Genomic DNA, 24,893 nt, shown 5'->3' on the forward strand with positions numbered 1-24,893 from the left:
AATAAATGATGATGATTGAAACCATGAAATTATCTCTGAATTATGAATGTTTAACATGGTGCTATTGTAATAAGGCTCTGAAGAGTAATCCAGGTTTACAGCATAGTTGGTAACTCTAAACCAAACTGTGATTATCCAGAATATGCCATTCCCCAAACTATTCCAAGACAACAGAGAGCTTACTATATAGTATGCTACATGAATATAAAATTTCTCTTGTATGCTAAAACATTTAAGAATCATTAGGCATTATTACAAGCATTTCCTGTGGTTGTTTTATTTAGCTTGAAATTTTCCCTTAAATTTTTTTCTTAAACATCAAAGTCACAAAACATAATTTAATTAAGAAATTAAGAAGCTTTCTTTTAAAAGTTACTTCAAATTCAATTGAAGCCCTACCTTTATTTTTAACATAGAAAGGGTGGTCCAGCTTACACTCTACAGTTAGTAAACCATCTTCTACTGTACCAGGATCAAAAGTCAACTTCAGTACAGACTCGCCAAATGATACACTTTCTTCATGTGATAATAACTTTAGACCATCAGAACCATAGCCCTGTAAATATATGCATAGAGTGAATGAAGTGAAATGATCTATTCAACACGTAATGAAGTTCCTTTAATGTGAAGATTGTGGGAAATGAAAAATGAATAGACAGGATCCCTGCCTTCTAAGAGCTTTCAAAACAGTAGTAAAGAAAAATAACTACCATATAAAACCGACAGGAATATGCATTTTAATTCAAGTATAAATAATACTAATGGAGTTTAATAAAGGAAGGCATTAATTCCAAAAGAGAAAGATTAGGGAAGACTTTCAATTCCCATTTCAACTGGGATTTAAAAGAATGAAACTTAGAAAAGTGAAAGAACATACTTTATACCAGGAATAACTGTAATTAACTTATTTGGGGCATGCTGAGAATTTGCTAAAAATATAAGGTGAGTTCAGAGTTGGGACTGAAAAAGAGGGACTAGTCAGTAAAGGAATCTTAAAGACATGCAAAGTGCTTAAAATTTCCTTTTAAAGGGTATAAAGAAGGTAATTAAATTATTTTTGTTCATATGATTATTCATTTTAAGATGATGACAATGACTACAAAATAAAGTAGGTACCTCAAATATTCAATTATTAGAGGATATAAAGAAGGAAACTCACTGCAGTCCTGAACTGACAAGTAAATAAAACCAGAACTTAGGTGGTAGGGGTAGAACCAGACTAAGTTTAAATTCAACCAATATTTATTGAGCATTTAGTACCGCACGTGCCAGGTGCTAAGCTCTGAAAATGCGAACATGAACAAGACATAATTCCTATCCTTAAATTCACAGAAAAACAGAGGAAATAAAACAGTTAATTATAGTATCCAATCATTATTAATGAATGAGAAAGATGACTGGTAAAAAAACTCTATGGAAATAAAATTGATCAACTGCATATGAAGTGAGGAAAGGGAATAGTAAAAGCACTTAATGGTTTTGAATCTAGGAATCAAGAATGATAGTAATACTTTTAAAAGATAGGTAAAAAATAAGCCAGGAAGGAGAAGAAGGTAAGTCCAGTTTTGGTCATACTGAGCTGAGTTTAAAGAACTGACTGATACTTATGCAGAAATGTCTAAGGTGCAGGCAGGAATCTACAGGTGAAGGGTACAGACATATATATGTAAATAACTGAATTAAAGAACCTTACATTTCTTAGAGCTATAGAGATCTAAAAACTAATCCAATCCGATTTTACAAATCAGGAAGCCAACACCCAGAGGGGTTAAAAATCTGCCCAAGGTCAGTCACACAAACAGCTGCTAGAAAAGCTAGAGAGAGATACCAGGTTTCCTGAATCCAACTTCAGAGCGCTTCCCACAAGCCACCACAGAGACGTTGCTGACATTAAGGGCAGAGAAGAATTGGTGAAGAGAGGTGAACGGGGGCAGAACATTCAACAGTATGAGTAGACAAGCAGCCAGTCAAAAAAACTGAGACAATAGAAGGAAAATCAAGGTACTGCCATGCTACATAAATCAAGGCAAAATTTCTTCTGACATTGTCAAATGCTGCAGAGAAGTGAAACAGAATAAGCCTAAGTCTCTGTTCTTATAGATTAGAATAAAGCTAGTGACCTTTGAGAAAAATTTTAGAGTGGAAGAGGGCAGGTCAGAATATAGTGGGCTTCACTTAGTCTAACAGTGAAGGTGGGAAACTGAAGGGGGGATATTTTAGGCAGCAAAGTCAGGACTATTTCTCAAGAGACTTGATGATAAGGAATAGGCAGGATCAAAAAAGAACTTTAAACAAGTACACTTCACCTTGGGAAGACGGTTGCTGCAAAGGAGAGGCTAGGCCTCCCTATGGTTGTGCCTAAGAGCCTCCTCCCGAATGCCTCTTTGTTGCTCAGATGTGGCCCTGTCTCTCTAGCTAAGCCAACTTGAAAGGTGAAATCACTGCCCTCCCCCCTACATGGGATCAGAAGACACCCAGGGGAGTGAATCTCCCTGGCAACGTGGAATATGACTCCCGGGGAGGAATGTAGACCTGGCATCGTGGGACGGAGAACATCTTCTTGACCAAAAGGGGGATGTGAAAGGAAATGAAATAAGCTTCAGTGGCAGAGAGATTCCAAAAGGAGCCGAGAGGTCACTCTGGTGGGCACTCTTACGCACACTTTAGACAACCCTTTTTAGGTTCTAAAGAATTGGGGTAGCTGGTGGTGGATACCTGAAACTATCAAACTACAACCCAGAACCCATGAATCTCGAAGACAGTTGTATAAAAATGTAGCTTATGAGGGGTGACAATGGGACTGGGAAAGCCATAAGGACCACACTCCACTTTGTCTAGTTTATGGATGGATGAGAAGAAAAATAGGGGAAGGAAACAAACAGACAAAGGTACCCAGTGTTCTTTTCTACTTCAATTGCTCTTTTTCACTCTAATTAATTATTCTTGTTATTTTTGTGTGTGTGCTAATGAAGGTGTCAGGGATTGATTTGGGTGATGAATGTACCACTATGTAATGGAACTGTAAACAATCGAAAGTACGATTTGTTTTGTATGACTGCATGGTATGTGAATATATCTCAATAAAATGAAGATTAAAAAAAAAAAAAAAAGAATGTGAGATACTAATGGAGTCTAAAAAAAAAAAAAAAACAAGTACATGTCACACACCCACTTTTACTGTCTATAGGAGAGTTGGAGAAATTAGATTTCAAAGTAAAAGGTGTCAACTAATATTTAGCCAAATGTTACCATCTATTATTGCTTATCAACTGAGAAAATGCCAATGTTTTATGGAATCATTTAAAAAGTAACTTAATATAATCAACTCTCAATTATCCATAGGGGAGGGAATCAACCACTTTGTAAATTACTCATTGGTTTATTTATTCATTCATTTATTTTTATTGCCAATTTAGTTTTCTCCAACATAAAATGAAAGGTGCTAAGAAATAAACTCATTTTTACAACTAAGAAAGCATAATTAGAAAGATAAACCTCAAGTCACTGCTCCTTTCCATGAGACTAGGCAACAAAGTAGTCAAAAAACCTCTACCTAAAATGTAAGGTGTCATTTAAATATGAAAGTGAACTATAAAAATATATGCATATATAAGCTTATGCATACATAAAAATATAAATAAAAATAAACTATAAAAATATGAAAGAAATCCCTTGTAGATTAACAATAAGCATTACACTTCATTTTGAAAGATTCTGAAGAAATTTTAAATCTACCTTGTGAGTGTCCATTTGGATATCTTCCTCATTTTCACAGCCTTCGGCTCTAGCAAAATCTTCAACATCCTGCCATTCCTTATTTCTTCCCTTATGAAAGCACAGTCGTGTGCCTAAAAGTTTAAGTAGAAACAAATATTTAGATATGTGACTAGTGTGTTACACAAGTAAGCTGTAAAAAAAGTCAGGTTTTTTTCTTTTTTACCTTTCAAAAAACAGTGCCAAACTGTTGAAGGCCAAGAATTGCACCATCCCAAATCATCATCATCTGAGAGAGAGGACATGCAGAAAATGCCAGATTCTGACTCACTATTTGCCTATGGAGAAAATATTGTAAAACCTTTTTATTTTTTAACATATCTTGTTAACATCTGTTTTCACCTCAAGCCTTCAGGCTCTCAATCAGTCTAAGTTTAGGGGAAAATAAAATACCTTCAAAAACTGAACTTAAATGCATGCTCCCATTTTTTAACAGTAATGGAGCAATACATAAAATCAAATCCAGATCACGAGCAAAATAAAGAAGCATACTACTTCCCATCTGTATGTATTTCAAAAGAATTTCTTAAGAGGGGAAAGTTAACAAATTTCAATTGCTGTGCAAACTTTGTAAAAAAAGTTTAACCTTGTTAATAAACTCACCCTTTCATGTCTGACTGGTGTTTCATCTTTCCAGTGGTGATGAGGGAAGGCAGGCTCACTCTTAGAAGAGGACACTGGTGGAGGGCGTGCATAGGAATGTAAACTTTTGCTAGTAGCTATGATGTGTACAGGAGATGATCTAAAATAAAGCAGTAGTTTTAACCATAATGCATAGGTCTTTAAAAAGTAGCTCTTTCCTTCTGCTGAAAAGAACTTCATTTTCAAAATGCCATTGTTACTACATGTAAGACACCTGTGGAAAATTACTAGGTAGACGAGATTTTATTTATAATATGCTTTTCCAAAACTCAACTTCTCACCCAAACCTTCCTCATATATTTTAAACACCATTTTTCCAGATTTGACAATGTATTTTTAATTATTACTATTTCATTCATTCGTTTATATTTATATTAGTAAGTACATATAAATGTGCTTATTTTCATGCATGAAAGATAATATCCTCTGTGTAAGGTTCCCTGTCCAGTGCTTTCTCCTATCTTTATGTACTCAATACGAATAAGTCTCAACATGAATACATTAAGTCATAACATGAAGAAAATACATCTAAGCTTAATATGATCTTTTATCTACCAACCATGTAGTACTGGGAAGATACAATAAACTATAAGCTAAAATGCTTAAACTTACTATAATAGAAAACAGTCTATCTGCAATTCCTTATAACTGGACTGTTTCTTGCTTTTTAAAACAAACTTGTTGAAAAGCAACTACAGGTAAGGTCTAGTTATTTTCCCCCAAGGATCCCCTTAAAAAAACTATCCCTTCCCCTACTTTTTTCTCAAAAGCTCCCTTTAGAGTATATGAAGCTCCCCAGAATGTACTAAGGTCCTTTCCTCACAAATAGATTGGATATTCATAGGAGAGATAACAGTAAGAAGCAAACCTATAAAAGTATGGATTAGCAATGTGTATTGAATCAGGAGTTTGTAAAAAAGCTGAGGTCTAGGAGGGAAGGTCCAGGAGAGAAATCCATCTGAAGGTCCCAAATCAGGACAATTCTCTGTGATTCCAAACAGGAATTTGGTGCTTCACAGAAGAAAAGTTTATTCATGTCTATACTAGCTCTCTTTTAAGAAACAGGAGGGTATATCATATTTTCCAATTCTTCCCTTACTTCCTTAAAAATCAGACGGGCCCTCTCAATTTTTATTTTATCCTTATTAATACTTTCTCATTATACATTTTCAGAAATTATTCTAAATGAGGATTTATGAAACTACCTTGTTCCCATGTTCATATCACTTTGTAAATAAAAAGTCCCTGAAATCTCCAGGTACTTTAGCACACTCTCCAATCAATTTTGGATTTCAGATTACATACTAAATGTTTCATCTTTGCCCAACTTATTATTATTATACATTTAAATTTATAGGTAGTATAAAATGAACGGCTAAAAAATTGCTTAAATTTACCCTTGCCTTCATGACTAATAAAAGAAAATGAATTTTATCAATTCTTCTGTTTAACCATTTCGCAAAGAAGTAACAATGCAATGTTACAAAACATATGTGGCCTAAATGTTCTGCAAAAATTTACATGCTAAATGCATCTAAAATACTAATACCATCAGTCATTTTATCCCCTCCCACTATGCAGGGATAGTATCAATTTTATTTGGTCCAATCCCCTTGGTACTGTATACTTATGACTTCAGATATCCAAAAACTAAAAAACTAACATAGTTTAACACTCTACAGGAAATTGCTTGAAAAGCCACTGACAGTGTTAGAAGACAGGCAAGAGAGCAGAGCATATCTTGGTCTTTTTCCCAAGGAAGAAGGGAAGCATAAAAAATGATGCAGAGAATAAACTTACATCATCAAGGAGGTGCTCCTTTACCTATGGTTTTATTTATATTTACTTTCTTCTGAAGGGTTTACTCAACTTTTCATGATCTATATTACAGTAAATCCTCATGACTTTGTTGTGAAAAAATGCAAGGTATTCTTTTCTAAACTAGAAATGGGGGGGGCAGAGTTATATAAGATTGTTGTTGACTTTTAATATAAACCTTCTACTACACTCCTTACATTTAAATAAGAACTTTTACTTTCTTGACTATTAGTATTATAATGAAAACTGGGCCTAGAAAGGAAATAATAATCTGAAGGGGAAATTTTCTTTCCAGTAGAAATCTTTTCTTACATGGAATTAAACTGAAGTTAACTAAAGCGAATTTACTCTAATCAAGACTGAAATCCTGCTGAATAGAAGAAAAACAGCGTAACTTAATGGGCTGCACACCTAAAAATTTTATTCTATAGCAAAGAATTATATAAACTTAGGAGCACTACCCAAATTCATTTATTCCTACATCACCTAGTATTAACTATACTGTATCATTTTCTACTCACATCAGTGCAACATGAGAGCATTTCTCTTCCCTATAAGCCATCATATTTATCCATGTCTTTTTACAATTTAGGGATAATTAATGAAATGTTATCTACTGAGTTTTCACTAGGAACATCAATTAGAAACTTCCATAATCTCATAGCACAACTCATTTTCTTAAATTCTGATCTGGGTATATGAAACATACCATCAGGAGTCCACTTTTCTAAGTTCAAGATTTTAGTGTTAGGAAATTTTATGACTGGCAAACAGATAAATACCATAAGGCCACATACACTGTTTGTGGAAGAAAATAAACCTAGACCAAAAAGAACCAAACTCAAGGTTAATAAAGGTTTAAAATACAATGTTTAATACAATTATGGTTCTTTATGCAAATACAATTTTCATTTCTATTATATAAGTATAGTAAAAAAAAATATTTCTTAGTCTGATTAACTTTTTGATGACAATAAAACATTTACAAATATTTCTGACTTTGTTGCTCTCATATTACCTTTATCTAATTCTCAAAAGTATGAAATCATGGTATTGAGTGAAATAATTCTTTGATCATTGTAAGACAAGGAGTTGAAATCTATTGACTTTTCGGGTTTAATGTTCAATTTAAGTGAACTGTTCATTTGTTCATTAGATGGTTAAAACCATTATTAATTTTAAAACTGGAAAAAAGTACATAAAAGCTTTTTCTAATACTATACGAGTTTTTAATAAAAATATTATCAAGGTTCCTACCTGTTATAAAATGAGCACTGCATAAGCGGACTTTGTGGACTGGTGGCAATATTTGCTAATTCTGTTAGCCAATCCACCTCATTTTCGCGGTAAGTACTTTCTGGTATGTCTGAGGTATTTTGGTTCCAAGATGGTCTTGGATATTCTTGATGTGAAACATCTGAACTTAGCTGGTACAGGGCAGACTGGGCAGGATCACTTTGAACAGCCTGAAGTTCAGGAAGGTCATCTGCAAACAAGCACAACCAAAATTATAGAAAAGAAATTTCTAATACAGGGAACAATACTATAATCAAAGTTGGAAGAGAAGGCTCCAAATGTTTTAATTTAAAAATATTACCACTTTAAGGGTCAACAGAGTTTGATGGAAAAATAATCCCAACAAATGTAAATGTAATAACAGCTTCACTACCTAAACCACGTAATCATAACAGTTCACAGCCTTGAAAAATAGGGTTTGGTTTGTATTTTCCGGTTTTTTCTTTTTTAGGCTTTTCCTTTCAAATATTTAATAGCTCACCTGGGAATAATCCATACACTACTCAGACATTTTTACATTTAACATGTTCATGAGAAAAAAGGCATTTTATGTGTAAGTATATGAATATATATTTGCACACACCCATACTGCTTACATCCTTCATTAACCTGTTTTGCAGACTACCGGAATAATGAAAACAATGATTCCCAAAGATGAGATTACAGATTACATTACAGACTTTTTGGCATTATTTATTCAACTTTCATCTATGTTAAATTATTTTTACTAAGAAATTCTGAACTCAGTAATATTCATTAGTCATTTTTTCCTGTAAGCAAGCTCTCAAAATGTAGTTCATGATAGACTTTCAGCTCCTCAAGAGAGAGAAGAGTAGAAATACTACCCGAATACCACTCATGTACATGCCAAGGCTATGAATACTATGAAGAAGACTGAATTCTAAAAAAGTGAATTAAAAAAAAAAGGGTGAAAAAAAGAGATCCTGCACATCTTTTTAAAAAACTCTTTTCTATGAAACACACATCTACAAACTCTACAAATCCATTGGTTCCCTCCAATAACACAAATTAAGAAAACATCATCCAATCTTGGAAGTTATCCTAAACTGTCACCATAAAAGTACACATAATCCCTAACCCAAAATACCCTAGGCAAACTGAAACATCTTAATTAAAAATACTGATTCAGGATATTCATTCATAAAACTGACTACAAGGTATCTGCTTTCACAGAGCAGCCAAGCAGTTCTAAAACAGGATACCAATTTAAGATGAGCCCACCTATAATTTTCATGCTGGTATAGCTATCTCCCTCCCTTCATTACTAACACTTTTCCTTTGTGCATCACTTTCTTATTTACTGTAAAACGTTCATTTCTGTCTTTCAAGTTCAGAAAATTAACTACTTTTTAGCTGAAGTCATGAATGAGGAGAGTGGGAAGCTTTTGAGCCCCCTGGGCCTAAGTTACTGATTTCCTCCTTGAAACCTAAAACGTGATGATGGAGAATTAACTACCTGAATAAAATGGTACTCCTTGCTCAAGAATAACCACTACTCAATGAATATTAGGGCTCAGGAGAAGTGTGGCATTCAAACAGGTTAGGGCTCAGGAGAAGTGTGGCATTCAAACAGGTTATGTCTTAAGACCTTTAGGATCTCCAAATTCCCAAATCCTATTCTAGCATATACTCTCCTCCATTTTATCAGCTGTAAAATGAGGATAATTACATCTTCTCAGAGTTTTTATGAACATTAAGTAAAACTACATATTAAATGGAGGCAAAGCCAATCCAAAAAGCTCGATAGCAAGCCAAGGTCACTCATCAACTAAGTTATTTACTCCTTAAACTCCTGCCTCAAAGCAATAGAATTGAAAATCATAGCTCAACAATCCTACACATTTCCACAAGTCATATGGAGTGGCTCAGTTATAATGATAACCACAAATGTTAGATCCTCAAATTCCAAGGGTCCATTGTAATTTCCCCAACCAACAAACCAGCCACCAGAAGATGCCAAGCATAATTTACTGAGATGTTTCAAAAGTAACATCTTTTGAAAAGTCAAAGGCAAGGTTTTTCTAAAGATGTCTGACGGTCCAGACTTTACCCACAAACTAAGGCAGCTTATATTAATAATTTGTAAATGAGTCTAGAAGATAACCATAGATGACCCAAATCCATGTTGGTTTTAAGTAATATTTTAAAAGCAATAACAAGACAACCTTGAAAATTCCTCAATTACAAAAATTTCACATTTTTTAGCAGGTCAAGGTAGGTAAGGAGCTGGTTAAACATGAAAATTAATCTGAATCTAGTGAGATTCCTAAATAACTTTTAATTTTGTTTACCAAGCTCCATATGCTCATCACAGGAGTTATATCCAGGTGAGGATGGCAAATTTTCATTACACTGTAGCAGCTCCAGTGAGTCATTCACTCCTGAAGCTCTCTTGTCCATTACCAGCAGGAGTTTCTGTACTGCATTAGGCATCTGATTTGTCTTCACTTCCCACACCATGTTATGGTGCTCTGACTTAAAATAAAAATAAGAAAAAAATGTCAAGTCATGTGATTTGGAGATTATATAAGTATAAAATCAATCAGAGGTAGCAGAATATTATATTCTTGAAACTTTATCATTTTTTGCTATTTGTATCCCCTTTAACTCCTCTGGATCAGGCAGATTCCCTAATATCTTGGTCTACATAACCACACAACAGCACTAAATTTCATCTATACCCCAAAATATTAATAACTTAAATTTATAAAAACCTTGTCTTCCAAAGAATAACAGCATGGTTGTATACTTCAGTTTCTTTAATCTAGTGACACTCCTTTGAGATGGAATTATTGAAACTTTTTTTTTTTTTACTTGTACCTACAAATTTAAAAGAAAATTTAAAAACTTTCCTCAGATAAATTCAGAAAGACTGGAGAAATAGTCTCCTTTTTGTTTTGGAGATTCTGTTTTAATTTATTTATCAAGCGTGTTCATTATTCTGTTTTCTCATATTCTGAAACTGAACATGTTTCTTAACACACTTAAAAAATTATAATCTCTAAAAAAAATCTAGGACTTCCCTAAAATGTCCATAAATTACATCTCATAAAAATAAAAATACCCTTAATGCTGTTTTAATGAGAAGTTCAGACTTGACCATAATACAAAGATACCTGCCATTCTGAATGGGCTACTATTTCTAGAAAGATGAATAATTAAGGAAAATTTAGCTAAATAACTAGTAAATCTACCTTTACTTCAAGCCTACAAAGTTAACACAAGGAAGAAAATATAGGTTAATACACTTAAACAAATTCTTGGCAAAGTCCACAAACTAAATTTGGTTACAAAAGGAGAATATAGTTAGATCTTTTATACTCGGCCTTTGGACAATGATGAAATTATTTAATGTGATGACAATAGCAGGAAGTTTTCCTGATTTCCCAGGCTCTACTCCAAATCTCATTTTTTAAAAAAAGTACTAATGAACTAATGTGAAATACACAAAAAATTCTGATTTTTCAACAACATGCAGTTTTTCCTCAAAACAATAAAACATATTGCTATTAGAAGACACTAAAAGTCTTCTTAGCCCAGACTGATCAAAATGCAGTGAAAAGATGTTAATTGCTTAGTATTTGTACCAGAGCCTTCTAAATCATGATGTAATCAATAATAAACACTGGTGACAGGGACAAATTTTTTCTGTAAAGGCCATTTCATGATCTTTTTTATTAAATGTTTTTCTAACTATAAAATACTAGAAAAATAACTACTACTAACCCCACCACCCAGATTTAGATATGGCTAATATTTTGATGTCTCACAATCTAATCTCTTTTTCATGCACAATCATACCCACACAATCATACATTTTCCTTCATACCTCATAATATATACTGTCGATACCTTTTTCCTTAACGTAAGTTCATAAGCATTTTCCTGTCATTAACCTTGTTACAAAGATCCATTTTTTTAAACTGTTTTACTGAGATATATTCACATACCATACAGTCATCCACAGTGTACAATTAATTGTATAACACAAATCCACACCGAGGCATAACAAGATAGCAAAGGACAAAGTAAAAACAAAGAAAACTAACTGGCAGCAATATACAGTTGGACAGTTGTGTCTTGTACACTAGAAAGTCTTTTACAAAATAATCATCTTAGATCAACAGAAGACCGATCTACAACATTGTCCTGCAAGATGGGTTACTTTAGTATTTCCTCCTCTTTTCTCCAAGGTCTTCTTTTAGTATGGCTGGTAATTGTTTTGGTGATTGCCACCCCCTCGAGATGCCTTGCCATATGTGCTCTGTTGGCCACTGTAGTCTGTATATCCCTGTCCATATCCATAGTTCCCATAGTTATACCCAGTATAATCATATCCACCATAGCCACTGTAGTTCTTATCACCACCACAGGCACTACTGTAATTTCCGCATCCTTGATCATAATAGTTATTAAATCCTTGGTTCCAGTTTTGGCCCTGACCTCGTCCTTGACCCCTTGTACCACCTTGTCCAGAAGAAGTGCAGCTCCTCTTCCTCCTTTCTGTTGTCGCTGTTGCTGCCTATATACCTCTTTGGGTTGTGCAACTTTGATTTCACACTTTCCATAACCAATCTGATTGTATCTGCTTTCTAATAATTTCTTTACTGGCTCTTCATCTGTATATGTGATAAAACAAAATCCTCTTCTTTCATTTATTTTTGTATCCATGGGAAGTACAATATTTTCGATCTCTCCAAATGCTCCAAAATATTCTTTTATTTGCTCTTCAGAAGTATCTGGGCTCAATCCACCCATAAAAACTTTTTTTAGGGGGTTCTTTCCCTTTTAAAGCCTTCGCCCTTTTGGGGTCTATCAATTTGCCATCCAGTTTGTGTTCTTTCAGTTCCAAACCTTATCAACTCTAGCAGCATCTTTGAAAAGCACAAATCCAAATCCTCTTGATCTTCCAGTGACTGGCTCTGTTTTAACTGTGCAGTCTACAACCTCTCCAAATCGAGACAAATATTCAGTCAGATCTTTCTTGCTTGTATCTCAGCTCAAGCCTCCAATAAACATTTTACTGTCATCCTGCTGATTCTTGCTCGCATTAATCTTGGATCCCTCTGCGAATTCCTCTATGTTGCTGTACTCATTCATATCCTCCATAGTGGCGGAATTGTCAGTAGGGAGGTGCTGGCGCACAGACTGAGTCCCGGTGGAAGCGGCAGCAGAGCGCTGTATGGAGCTGGATTTAAAATGGCGGCAGAAGAGCCAGTGATCCATTTTTTAAAGCTAAATAAGATGCACCATAAAGATGTACAAAAATTCACATATCCTTCCTAATGCTGAACCCAGTATTCCCAGTTTTTGAACTTACATTCTTACAAAAAAATCTGCTTACATCTGATTATTTCTTTAGATTCCTAGAGATAGACAAATAGAACAGATCAATGGCAAATGAATATCTTAAGGCTCTTGACACACACAAAAGAGATAGTATATTGCCTTACTTTATACCTAAACTTTATTTCTGACTAATAAAAACTCATGATGCTTTCTGCCTGCACACCCCTCAAAAATGACCCCTATATCCTGGGCATTACTGTAGACCCTTATTCAATACTAACTATAAGATGTATTACAGTATAGGGAAGGGGCATTGGGTTAGGTGTAAGGAAACATGATAACTTAATAAGCTTGATCACTTACTAAATATGTGACCTAAGTAACTGAGCTCCTTGTTAACTCAGTTTCTTCATCTGTAAAACAGGGCGAATGATACTTGCCCTACTTTTCTCCTAGAGTAGTTGTAACGATGAAGCAAAACAGTTGAGTGAAAGTAATATAAAATGACTTCTTTAAAAATTTTTATCAGCAGACTGACCTAGGGCAATATTATACATATTCTGGAAATCTACTGTACTAAATAAAAATTACTGGAAATTTTTACAGGAGACCAGATAGTTATTCAATCTCAGCAATTTCCTCCCTAGAAAATACGACAAGTTATCTGACACATCTCAATAAAAGTCACATATTCTGTAATGCCAGGACTTTAGGCAAGTAACAGTTTACCTAAGAGTTTGAGGATGGCTACACACACACAAAACAGAAATATCAGAGAGGATGCAGAGAAATTAGAACTCTAGTGCATTGTTGGTTGGAATATAAAGTGGTGTAGCCACTGTGGAAAGCAATATAGCAGTTCCTCAAAAAGTGAAATATAAAATTACCATATGACCTGCAATCCCACTTCTAGGTACATACCCAAAGAGAGTAAAAACAGGACCACACACAAATACTTGCACATCAATGTTTATAGCAGCATTGTTCCCAGCAGCCAAAAGCTGGAATCAGCTCAAGTGTCCATTAACAAATAAATGGATAAACAAAATGTGATACATACACACAATGGAATACTATTTGGTCATAAGAAAGAATGAAATCGTGAGACATGCTGTAACATGGAGAACCTTCAAAACATTATGCTCAATGAAATAAACAAGGTATGTAAAGACAAAAGTTGTATGTTATCACTTATAAGAGATGACCAGAAATAGCAAATTCCTAGAGATAGAAAGCAGATTAGAAGTTACTGGGAGGATGAGGGGAGGGGGGAGGTGGTGGAGAGACTCTTTGTTAAAAAAAAAAAAAAAAAAAAAGATGTTTTGAGGCATTAGGAAGAAATTAATACTTCTCTAGTTTAGTACAATCTATTATACACTGATTAATCACAGTCTTGGTATATATTTACAGCAATCTTCTAGTATACAATAAATAATTTCCTATAAAATTGTTGGCTACAAGAAATGCAGTTAATAACACAAAGCTATTTCTCAAGTGTAACTGGCCAAATCACAATTCTAAGCCTCTACCTTCCTCCTGCAAAAAGTAAGCAAACTCAGCTTGATGAGTGAATCTTCACACTGGGAGCACACAGAATCATGATGACCATATCATAACCAGGCCCCAACCTCAGAGAATCTCATTATTTGGTCTGGGGTACAGCCCTGAGCACTGGCTTTTTGTCTGCTTTCAAAAGAAGCCCAAGTGCAGAGTTTTGAGAACCACATCTAGGAATGACTGATGTCCTTTTAATTAAATATATATACATATTAATTGCTTTTTTCCTTTCTCTTTTTTCCTTTTTTATTTAGTATTTATTATCTACAAAGGCATTAAATTAATTGCAATATTGGGTCTCAAAGATGAGCATGTCATCATGGATCTCAAAGAATCTACACTTCAGCGGAGAGAGATAAGCAAATGACTACAATTCTACAGAGTAGGACTTGGCTATGAATGAGTAAAAAGAAGGGAGGTCTCCCAAAGGGAGACGACTCGCAGAAGTCAACTTTCAGAGTCAGCAAAGTACTGGATGAGTTCAGGAAAATGTAGAACCCATTATCACCAGAAGGCAGGATGGCATTGTGTATCACTGTGGTCATGTGCACTAAGGGCTCGAAAGTAGAATGGGATCAGAATCTTCAATCCTAGTTTAGGAAAAATTGAATTATTTTTTCTTTTTTTTAGACATTTAAGAAGGACTCTGAAATCAGGTTGCCTCAAGTTTATATCCCCAATTTGCCACTTACTAGTTATGTGTCCTGGACAATTAAAATCTTTATGCCTTAAGCCTACTTATAATGTGCCTGATAGTCATCACCAGAGAACCTCTTTTGTTGCTCAAATGTGGCCTCTTTCCAAGCCCACTCAGCAGGTAAACTTACTGCCCTCCCCCCCACGTGGGACACGACTCCCAGGGTTGTAAATCTCTCTGGCAACGTGGGACATGACTCCCAGGGATGAGCCTGGACCTGGCATCACGGGATTGAGAAAGGCTTCCCAACCAAAAGGGGGAAGAGAAATTAACAAAATAAAATTTCAGTGGCTGAGAGATCTCAAATGGAGTCGAGAGGTCATTCTTATGCATTATATTGATATCCTTTTTTTAGTCTTTAGTGTATTAGAATAGTTAGAAGGAAATACCTGAAACTGTTCAACTGCTATCCAGTATCCTTGTTTCTTGAAGACAACTGTATAACTATATACCTTATACCGTGTGACCATGTGATTGTAAAAACCTTGTGGCTCACACTCCCTTAATCCAGTGTATGGATAGATGAGTAGAAAAATGGGGACAAAAGTAAATGAATAATGGGGGGGGGGGTGGATATGAGATGTTTTGGGTGTTCTTTTTTATTTCTATTTTTTGGAGTAATGAAAATGTTCAAAAAATTGATTGTGGTGATGAATGCACAACTATATGATGATACTGTGAACAACTGACTGTACACTCTGGATGACTGTATGGTATGTGAATATATCTCAATGAAATTGCATTAAAAAAACTTTATGCCTTGTCTGTAAAATGGAAATAATAGAAGCACCTGCCTCATAGATTGTTGTGGAAAGTCAATGAGATAATAAATGTAAAATGATTAGAATAGTGCTTAACAGAACAAACCCTCAATGTAGATGACCATTATTATTATTAGCAATTATCAGACAATGGGGAAAACTAACAGATTTTTGAACAGAGGTCAGGCATGATCAGCAATATACTTTAAACATTATCTTTGAGTGTACAGAAAATCATACTGAAACACTACATGCAGTAACATCTATAACATATATTTGAGAGTTCATTAAAAAAAAAGAGATGCTATTCACATTCCCAATGTGTCCATGTGAGACACAAGTCCTTGTTTCCTTTGCAAGAGTTATCATAAAACAAAAGGTAATTGGTAGTATCAATGCATATTCCTTATTTCGCTATTCTAATGTGAGTTCTCCAAACAGCTAATATTAACACTTAAGATACCAGAGGTTATCTATGTCCATAAAAATCTTTTCAACATCTGAAATATACAGATTATAATTTAACCTTTCCTGATAACACAAAATCTTTATGCATATTTCTGTAAAATGCTTCACATATAGCTGTAATGTGTATAGGCCAAGTCCAGCTGCAATCCTAAAAATGAAAAGTTTTTTTACCTCAATTATTTAATTCAGAAGTTACACTACACCTATATACATTGTCAGAGCTATCACTAGTTTATGAAACCACACTGCTCTTATGGTCTACGGAAGGAAGCATAGGTGCAGTCTGTCTTTACCTCTTCCTCCCTCTGCAGAGCTCTCTGTTTTTTTCATGTTTCCTAGACAAATTTCTTCTTCCCCATCATTCATAGTACACTAACATCTCCTTGCAACTTTCAACATTTCCTCAGCACTTTGTCTACGTTATCAACCACCAACATATCACAACCTCCTTAAAAGAGGTTGGGGGAAAAAACATTTTAATTTCAAAACTGAGCTACCTACAAGGGACCCAATAGTTGTTGAATGTGAATTCCTCGTGTTTGCACCTCTCAATTCTAAGGGTTATAAAAACTTGAAATCTTGCTGGCTGTGTAACCAGGGGCAGAGGTAGCTTAACTTCTACTTATCCCACAGGGCTATTTTAAGAATTAAAGAATACATAAGAAAACAAAATTCAAAACCATACACAAATGTTAAGTTTTCTCTTTTATATCTGTCAAACTATTTGGGGTGAAGATTTCTTACTGAAAAAATAATCTTTCACACACATTACACGAATTAGATATTGAATTTGAGTAACAAGCTCCTCTTTCAAATATCTCCTGGTAGAGCTAACCCTATTGTTCATTCATGTTTTGTATTACGCTTTAGTATTACAGGCTTCAACACAGCTTGCCTTGTATTTTAGTTAACTCCACGTGTCACCGCTTCACTAGATCAGTGATTCTCAAAAAGAAACAGTAAAATTCTCCAGCAGTTATACTTTGAAATGTTATGCTCAATATTACACATTTTTATTGGGAGGGGATGGGAAGGACCTGTTGCTTTTGTTATGCAAATTTTAGGGGAAATGTCCACATCTTAGGAGAACAGAGGATCAGAAATAGCTAACCTCTGTGAATGAGAAAGGGAGTTAGGTTTTACTAAATACCTACCTACTAAGCGCAGAGCATTTCTACATACTTCACCTAATTTTACTTAAACCTCAAAGCAGCTCTGTGAACAACTATTATGGATGAGGAAAACAGGACTCTGCCCACTGAATGAGACCATTTTCTTTCTGAAGAGGTGAAATGAGGACAGAAAACAACACAAAAGGTATCGACTAACACAAGCCACGTTCCTACTTTCGAGGGTCTATTCACTAAATCTTACCTTTCCATCTCATGATGGATTTTCACAGCAGAATCATCTACATGCTCTCCCCTAATCCTGAAGGACTTCTATATCAAGTCCAGATTAAATACTCAGATTGTTTGGGGGGAGTGAAGAGAAGATAATTTCCAATAAATTTATATCTCTTATGCAAAGAATTGGGGTATTTAAAATGCACTACATAATCACAAGCTAAAATGAGTCTCCATAATTATATTAAATGCAACTTTCCATACCAAAGCAGCTGGGGTCTTAATGTGGTTCCTTCTAGAATATTTTCAATAAAAATGTCTTCAAGCAAAAGACTTCACAGAAATGTTTCTACAACTCTAGTTTGCCACTGTGCAAAGGAAAAAAAAACAAGAACAACACTTACAGTGCACGGTATTATTTTGGTAAAATATACTACAATGGAATGCCAGTTATCACATGTATGACTCTGACGAATTTAACCCATATGGCTCAGTTTTCTCATTTGTAAATGGGACTACATATCTATCTTTCAGAATTATTGTAAGTATAAAAGATAATACTTGTTACACCCCTAATGGGCTCCAAAGCACTCTTCTAACATATCACCCACAGCTGCCCAGACTCCTTGCTTTTGCTGGACATTACTCAATCACAGCTATACAAGTTCTTATTTTCAAGCTGATCTGAAGATAACATATAACCCATAATACAACACAACAAAGCCATCCACAAAACTTTTTAGAGTACTGTCAATTCAAATGGTATTTAAGATGAATCACTGTATTAAAGACCTTGAAACGTCCTGAAGTTACCTCAAATTTAATAAATGAAAGAAACCTGACAGGTTTTACAAACTTGATTGTAATCCTAAAAATTTTCACATTATCAGCAACATTTTGTGAAGCAGAAACTTTTCAAAGCTACTAACTTTTTAAAAGTCAATCATATGAAAGGAGAAATTTTTTATTCTCTTTGTAGAACAAGACAGTATAAATTGTGATGACATGAAGCAGCAGTGAATGCAGACCAACATATAAAGGAATATGATTATTGATGTGTCAAGCAATTAACAAACAATATTACATTGTTATTTTTCTGAACTTTGTTATATTCAAGGTACTTGTCAGCATTTTAAAATTTGTAAGTTGTTGATTTATTTTCTCATTCTAAATAAATATTCATTTTCATACATAAAGGATAACATACATAAATACCTGGCACAGTCTATCATAAACATGGTAGTAACTTATAATTTGTGCCAGAAAAATAGTACTAATATTTTCATTTCTAACAGAAATACAAGAGCGAGCTTGCAACTGACCCTGAAGAATTCAGTAGTTTATTAATTCCTTAAGTCTGGGCCATATGTCTGGTTCTCAGATAGGCATTTGGGTGGAAGAGAGAAAGAGACTGAAGAGATTAAAACATAGTGGAGGAGGCAACCATTAAAGTGACAGTATCAGATTTGAAGTGTGAGAGATACATATTGGGGAGCATGTTAGAATAGGAGACTACTAACACTACTAATATATATAGTAGGAGATTGAAAAGTGAACAAAGGGGAAGGGTTTTCCAGGCAGAAAGAAAAGATAATTGGGTTTATGAAACTAAGATGAAAACTAGAAAGCCAAATCAAATTTTCATTCTATAAACAAAGTGAGAATAAACAGTATTATTTTGCTGTAAAATGGTTATATGGCTTAATCGAAAGTATATTAATGAGTGGGTTTAATTCTTTTGAGTATAATTCAGTTTCTTAAAACTTTGTCAAGCATTGTGTGCCTAGAGAAACGAGTAGTTGAACAGAAGAAACTGAACAGATGACCATGTCAATCTGATTTGCAAGCTAAAGAAAAAGACAATAGTTTAAAAAAAAAAAAAGCCCAGACCAAATGTGCATTACAGTTCACATCATTAGCTAGTTACAACAACAGAAAATTAAATATTTATAAATTTAAAATTATTCTAATTTGCAAAAGGTAAGTTCAATTTCAAAACCACTGTTGGGAGTCGTCCATTACTGCAACTCAAAGGGAAATAAATTCTAAAGACTTCATCGGAATTGTTGGTAGGACTCCGCCGCTTCTCAGTACATAAAACTTTTTATCCTCTTCCCATCCTTGGCATCAGTGGCACCTTGAACTAAAGACTTTGAGTATTGCCCTGCTATCAAGGCTCCTTTTAAAAACCATTCCTGCTGAAAACTCCCTAATAACGAACTCTAGAAGAACAGACTGCACAGCAGCGAACGGCATCCCGTCCGCAACATGCAGTGTTTACAACTTCCCCCAAAACGACTTCGCCTAGATTCTTTTTTGTTTTGTTTTAATCTGCGTAGGGAAGCAACAGAAGGTTGGAAGGCGGAGACTGGAATCGCCTGCCAAGCCTTCAACTCTGGGTCACACAGAGGGAGCACCTCCCAGTACACGCCAAGTCCATCCCCCACCCTCTTTCGCCATTCATCGCGTTCCCCACCCTTCCCCCCCATCATGTGACCGCAGCCTGGACTCCAGGCTTGTTTTTCCCCTTTGGCGCAGCCCCACCGCGCAGGCGCCTCGGAGCCCATTCATTCGAACTGCGTAACAATGAGCCCTAGGGCCCAGCGGCTTCGCGAGCTTCGCGGCTGTGCCCGAACCCCTCTAGACCCAAAAGGAGGCTGCGTCTCATTGGCGTCCCTCACGCCGGACCGACCCCTCACCCCGGGGCAACCTCCGACCCTCTGCCCCCACTCGCGGAGTTTAAGTCAAACTTTCTCGAGCAGCCCAGACGCCGCGCAGTCCCTTCCACCCCCCGTCCCATCTTCGCACCCAGCCCGGCCACCCACAGAGCAACGCGGTTCCGAGCGCCGTCCTTGCCCAAATTCCTCCCCGCTCCCGCCCAAGACTCCCTCGCGGCGTCAGCGCCGCCGCGAAGCCCAGGTGAGCTCGCTGAAGACCCCAGTCCAGTGAGTTCGCCGCCGGCAGTTATCGAACGGTTAACTGCCCCCATCCTGAGGGCAGCCCTCTGAGGGGTAGCAGCCAGACCCGAGCTCCCCCGGCAGCCCGATCCCCTCCGGCTACTGCCCCTCCCTTCCCCACCCCCACCCCTTCCCGAACTAAAAGACAACAAACCCGCCGCGTAGTGCGGGCAGCCCAAGCGCGGGCCGCCCTGGCCGCGACAACACCAGCAGCAGCTCGCGTACCCCCTCTCCGACTAACGCCGGCCTCCCTGGTGCATCTCACTGCTTCTTCCGCCGCTCTTACTCCTCATCCGAAACTTTCCTACTTACCAAACCCGTCGCCATTACCAAGTCTTTCAAGCTTCGTCTTCCCCCTCCCCTTAACCTCCTGGGGGGTTGAGCCTCCGCCCAGCTCTTTCTCGCTCTCATTGGTGTGGAGAACTGCCATTCGATCATTTCCCTTTCCCATTGGGTACTACCGTCGTCCGTCTCAGGGGGCGGGCTTGTATTCACTTTTGTGTTTTGTTTACTGGAGAAGACGGCGTGTCGATCACTAGAGTAAGCGCTTCGGATTGGGCTGCTGCCGAGACTCTGGGGACCCAAGCCAAACTTTGCCCCCGAAGTGGATTGTGGGTTGGTAGTCTCAGCCTTGCTCCTTACTGCGGGCGGGAGGAACCGGTTGGACTACATATCCCAGAGGCGTGGGCACAGCGCAGTCTTGATAGTAAACAAGAGTCATAGGGACACGTGTATCAGCTCGTTTGTTTTGGTGTCTGGAACAAAAAGGAAGGGGAGGAGGAAGGGAGAGTTTTAAAGCTTAGGCCCCTTCTCTTCCTCTGGGCCTCTCGTAGCAACGCAGAGCAGCCCAGGCTTCTCACAGCACCCATTCCAGTCGGTAAACAGCCAGAGTCACTTGCTGCTCAAAGTTTGGCAGGAGGCCAAGGTATTGTTTAATGCGAAGGGAAGCAGATGACTGCATAGGTTGTAGCAATGCAGCCTTGCAAATCACTGTCCCAGGCATGGTGGCGATAATAAAGGTGGTGCTGGTCTCCTATGGGAAGAGCTAGAATTCCTTTATCCTCAGCCTTGCCTCTCCACCCCCAGGACAGTAACTTCGCCAGCTCTGTTCAATTCACCCAAGATTTGTTGAATACCAGTCATGTACTAGGTACTGTGAGACTTGGGGGGTAGGCAGTGAGAGAGAAACTCAGAATCTAGAGAATTCACAAAGCTGGTTGTCTGAGTGGAGCCATAAGGATGGTGGGCGGTGACTATTGACTTTGAAATTGAGACAAGTCAGAAAGCCATGTTTTCCATATTGACAATTTTGCTTGTTGGTTAAGGTAATACACAGAGGTATAATGTATGACTGAAATTCATTTAATTTGGGAATCGTTATCTGTGAGATCTCTAGTGAGCCATTAACCATTTTTCTCCTCCAGATGGCTTCACGTTTATGAAAGAAAGAAAACTGTCTTTTCCCTTCGTTTCCACTAGGAGTTCCTTCTTGAGTTACTAATGCTCTGACTCACCAGGGAATGATGGTGACTTTTCTGCTTTATAGTTACATTCACTTTAAACATAGTTGTCAATCCACAGTCGGATGCATCTAGTCTATAATTGATATTTTTACCATTCACATTACAAAGGCATCATTAAACATTTTTCCTTTGAACTTTTAGCACTTAATCATTTAAGCTATGCTTTATATATCTTTAGATATTTATCTTTAGATCACGCTTAAAATTAAGACGAGGAAAATTTGTATTAGTAAGAAATTTGTAAACTTTTGAAAAGAAGCTGAAATCATAGCCAGTATCTCTTTAAAACTCCCTAGAATTCTTGAAATTTAAAATCCGCCTGAAAGTCACATAAATTAATTAAGAACTTCAAAATAATCCCCATATGTTGAAAGAGGTTTTAAAATTCCTTTTGTACTTATAAATCCCCTTTTGAATCTTTGAAGTGAAATTACTTATAAATATAGTTCTTCCTACCACGTATTGGAAGATTCATTTTCTATATTCACAAATGGTAATCAAACATTTTATTTTTTCTTAAGACAATTCAAAGGGAGGAGGGCCAAAAAAAGTGTCTACATATTGCCCTGAGAAAAAAGGACAGGATTTGAATTTATTATCTTTCAGAGATTATTAGAATGATCCCAAGAAGAACTCATCTGGGTCCCTGCTACTTTGTGCACACTTGTTTATTTTCTTCCTCCTTCCATCCCTTTCTCCCTCTCTCCCTCCCTCCCTCCCTTCCTTCCTTCTACAGAAGAGGGTCATTGTGCTCTAGAATTGAAAATAAATGCTCCAATGTATATATTGGAGTACATATATACCCCAGTACTCTGGAATTGAAAATAAATGCTCCAATGTATATATTGGAGTACATATATACTCCAGTATACAATCTGTTGGCCGATAGATAGATAGATAGATAGATAGATAGATAGATAGATATAGATGTATCTGTGAAATTCACCTAATTACTTAAAATTAAGATCTGAGATATTTATGTCTAACCAACACCCTCCAAGAAACTAAAAATGTTTTCCAAAAAATGAGCTCTCACAAGCTTGAGTCATTCCTTTCCCCCTCTTCAAAGCAGAAATCATGGTATTTGCTTTGGCTGAACCATAACTTACTTTAAAAGGTTCAACTCATTGAAACATTTTTACCAAAAGCCCTAGAGAAGATATTTTTTATCTGTGGGCACTGTTATAGAAAGAAAATATACATCTTCAGATCCAGATATTGTGCATTATTATAAATTGTATTTTATATTTTAACAGTGCTGTAAATTTTTTCCATTTATTCATTCAAAAACATTTATAGACTTTCTTCTTTTGTTGACCGCTGTGCTAATTGATGGGGATACAAAGAACTAAAACATTTTCATGTACTTTATCTCTTTCCTATCCAAGTCAGAATTCACATAGTTCAGTCACAACTGATTAAATACCCATATTAGAATTCTCTACACCTTTAACTAGACAATTAGTCCTGTCTTCTGACTTGCCTGGAAAGCTAAAAGACCACATTAATATGTTGAGTGATCAACAAAACCAGCCAACTCATAAGTCATAACAAGGATCAAATTATAAACTAGAGGTTCTCCTTGGAAATTTTTACTTGTAAATTCTATTCTTACACTAAAACAAATATAATTACAGATTTTTAATCTGTTCTTCAGATGTTTCCATGAGAAAGTTGCAGTTAAATCAGTTTCTTCTTTGTTAGTATTGAAACAACATAAATACACATACACGTATACATAAATTCTGTGCCAAAATTTTCAAGAGATTGTCATCTCAAATCAAAATGTCTTTTCACAAAGACTACATAAATACTATTTAGGGTGAAATTAAACAATAAATTTACCTTGCTTTCACCTCATCTGGCACACCAATAACTACTTGCCTGAGCTAAGAGAGATCTCAAAATGTTCAAGCACATGGCTTTGCTTGAATGTTGGAAATGTAACTGTTCAAAATGTAAAAAGGTAAGCAAATGAAACTGATCAAAACAAGTACTAAAATTAGGAAGTGGAGCACATGTGTGGTCTAAAATAGTAAATTCCCAGATTTTTCAGATAGTGAATCTCTTGGTAAATTATTTAAACTCTCATAAATTTCCCTCTTCATGTCTATATTTAAAAATGAATTAACTCTATAGTGAATTCAGTTCAAAATATTCAGGGGCTCAAAAACTGGAATGAAATGCCTGCGAGTTAAGATGATGAATGCTATTTTAAAACTGTAGTATATGTTCCTAGTGCTTTTTGTTTTTGCTTTTGTTTTGGATAGCAAGAGGTTTATTAAGGGTAACATCTATGAAAGATAAAAGAGAAAGGAGACAGGATTTGACAGGGAAACCTTCAGACATTAAAGCAGATATGACACCTTTTCTAAGAGTGTAATACCGCAGCATGCTGATTACCACTGCGTCCACTTCACATGTCAAAATGACTGTCCAGGTGGAGAAGGTGGAGGCAGAGGATGAGGCTCTAGAGGCGTCCAGGGTGGAGGAGGTGGCCCACAGCCCATTAGTGGTGGTGAAGTCTTCCCATGATGTGATGCTAGAAGAGCGGTCCTTGAAAAGGAGGGGTACCCTCACAGCTATATTAACTTTTCTGTGGCCATCTTTTTCTGTTCATAGATTTCACCAAAAATCTCTAATTTCATGCTTAGATTTTTGCATTCCTCTTCTTTTACAGTTTTAACAGACTCAATGACTTGCAATCATCTTCCAATTCCTTTTGATATTCTTCCAGGTAACAT

The 24,893-nt window shown here is 36.3% G+C and overlaps 1 protein-coding gene and 1 pseudogene across 1 annotated transcript in view; both read right to left on the reverse strand.

Moving 5' to 3' along the window:
* The window catches only part of HBP1 (HMG-box transcription factor 1), a 33,922-nt gene extending 12,935 nt beyond the window's left edge, over positions 1 to 20,987 (reverse strand). The window contains exons 1-7 of the mRNA XM_037836385.1: positions 20,939 to 20,987; positions 9,843 to 10,026; positions 7,492 to 7,720; positions 4,378 to 4,516; positions 3,941 to 4,052; positions 3,736 to 3,848; positions 400 to 556 (exon numbers count right to left, since the gene is read on the reverse strand). Of these exons, the coding sequence (XP_037692313.1) occupies positions 400 to 556; positions 3,736 to 3,848; positions 3,941 to 4,052; positions 4,378 to 4,516; positions 7,492 to 7,720; positions 9,843 to 10,026; positions 20,939 to 20,953 (949 nt within the window). The 5' untranslated portion in view covers positions 20,954 to 20,987. The remainder of the gene's footprint in view (positions 1 to 399; positions 557 to 3,735; positions 3,849 to 3,940; positions 4,053 to 4,377; positions 4,517 to 7,491; positions 7,721 to 9,842; positions 10,027 to 20,938) is intronic.
* Positions 11,432 to 14,098, reverse strand: LOC119534246 (annotated as a pseudogene).
* Positions 20,988 to 24,893: the final 3,906 nt, after the last annotated feature.

This window comes from Choloepus didactylus, chromosome 5 (genome assembly GCF_015220235.1).
Source record: "Choloepus didactylus isolate mChoDid1 chromosome 5, mChoDid1.pri, whole genome shotgun sequence".
In the NCBI taxonomy this organism is placed as follows: Eukaryota; Metazoa; Chordata; class Mammalia; order Pilosa; family Megalonychidae; genus Choloepus; species Choloepus didactylus.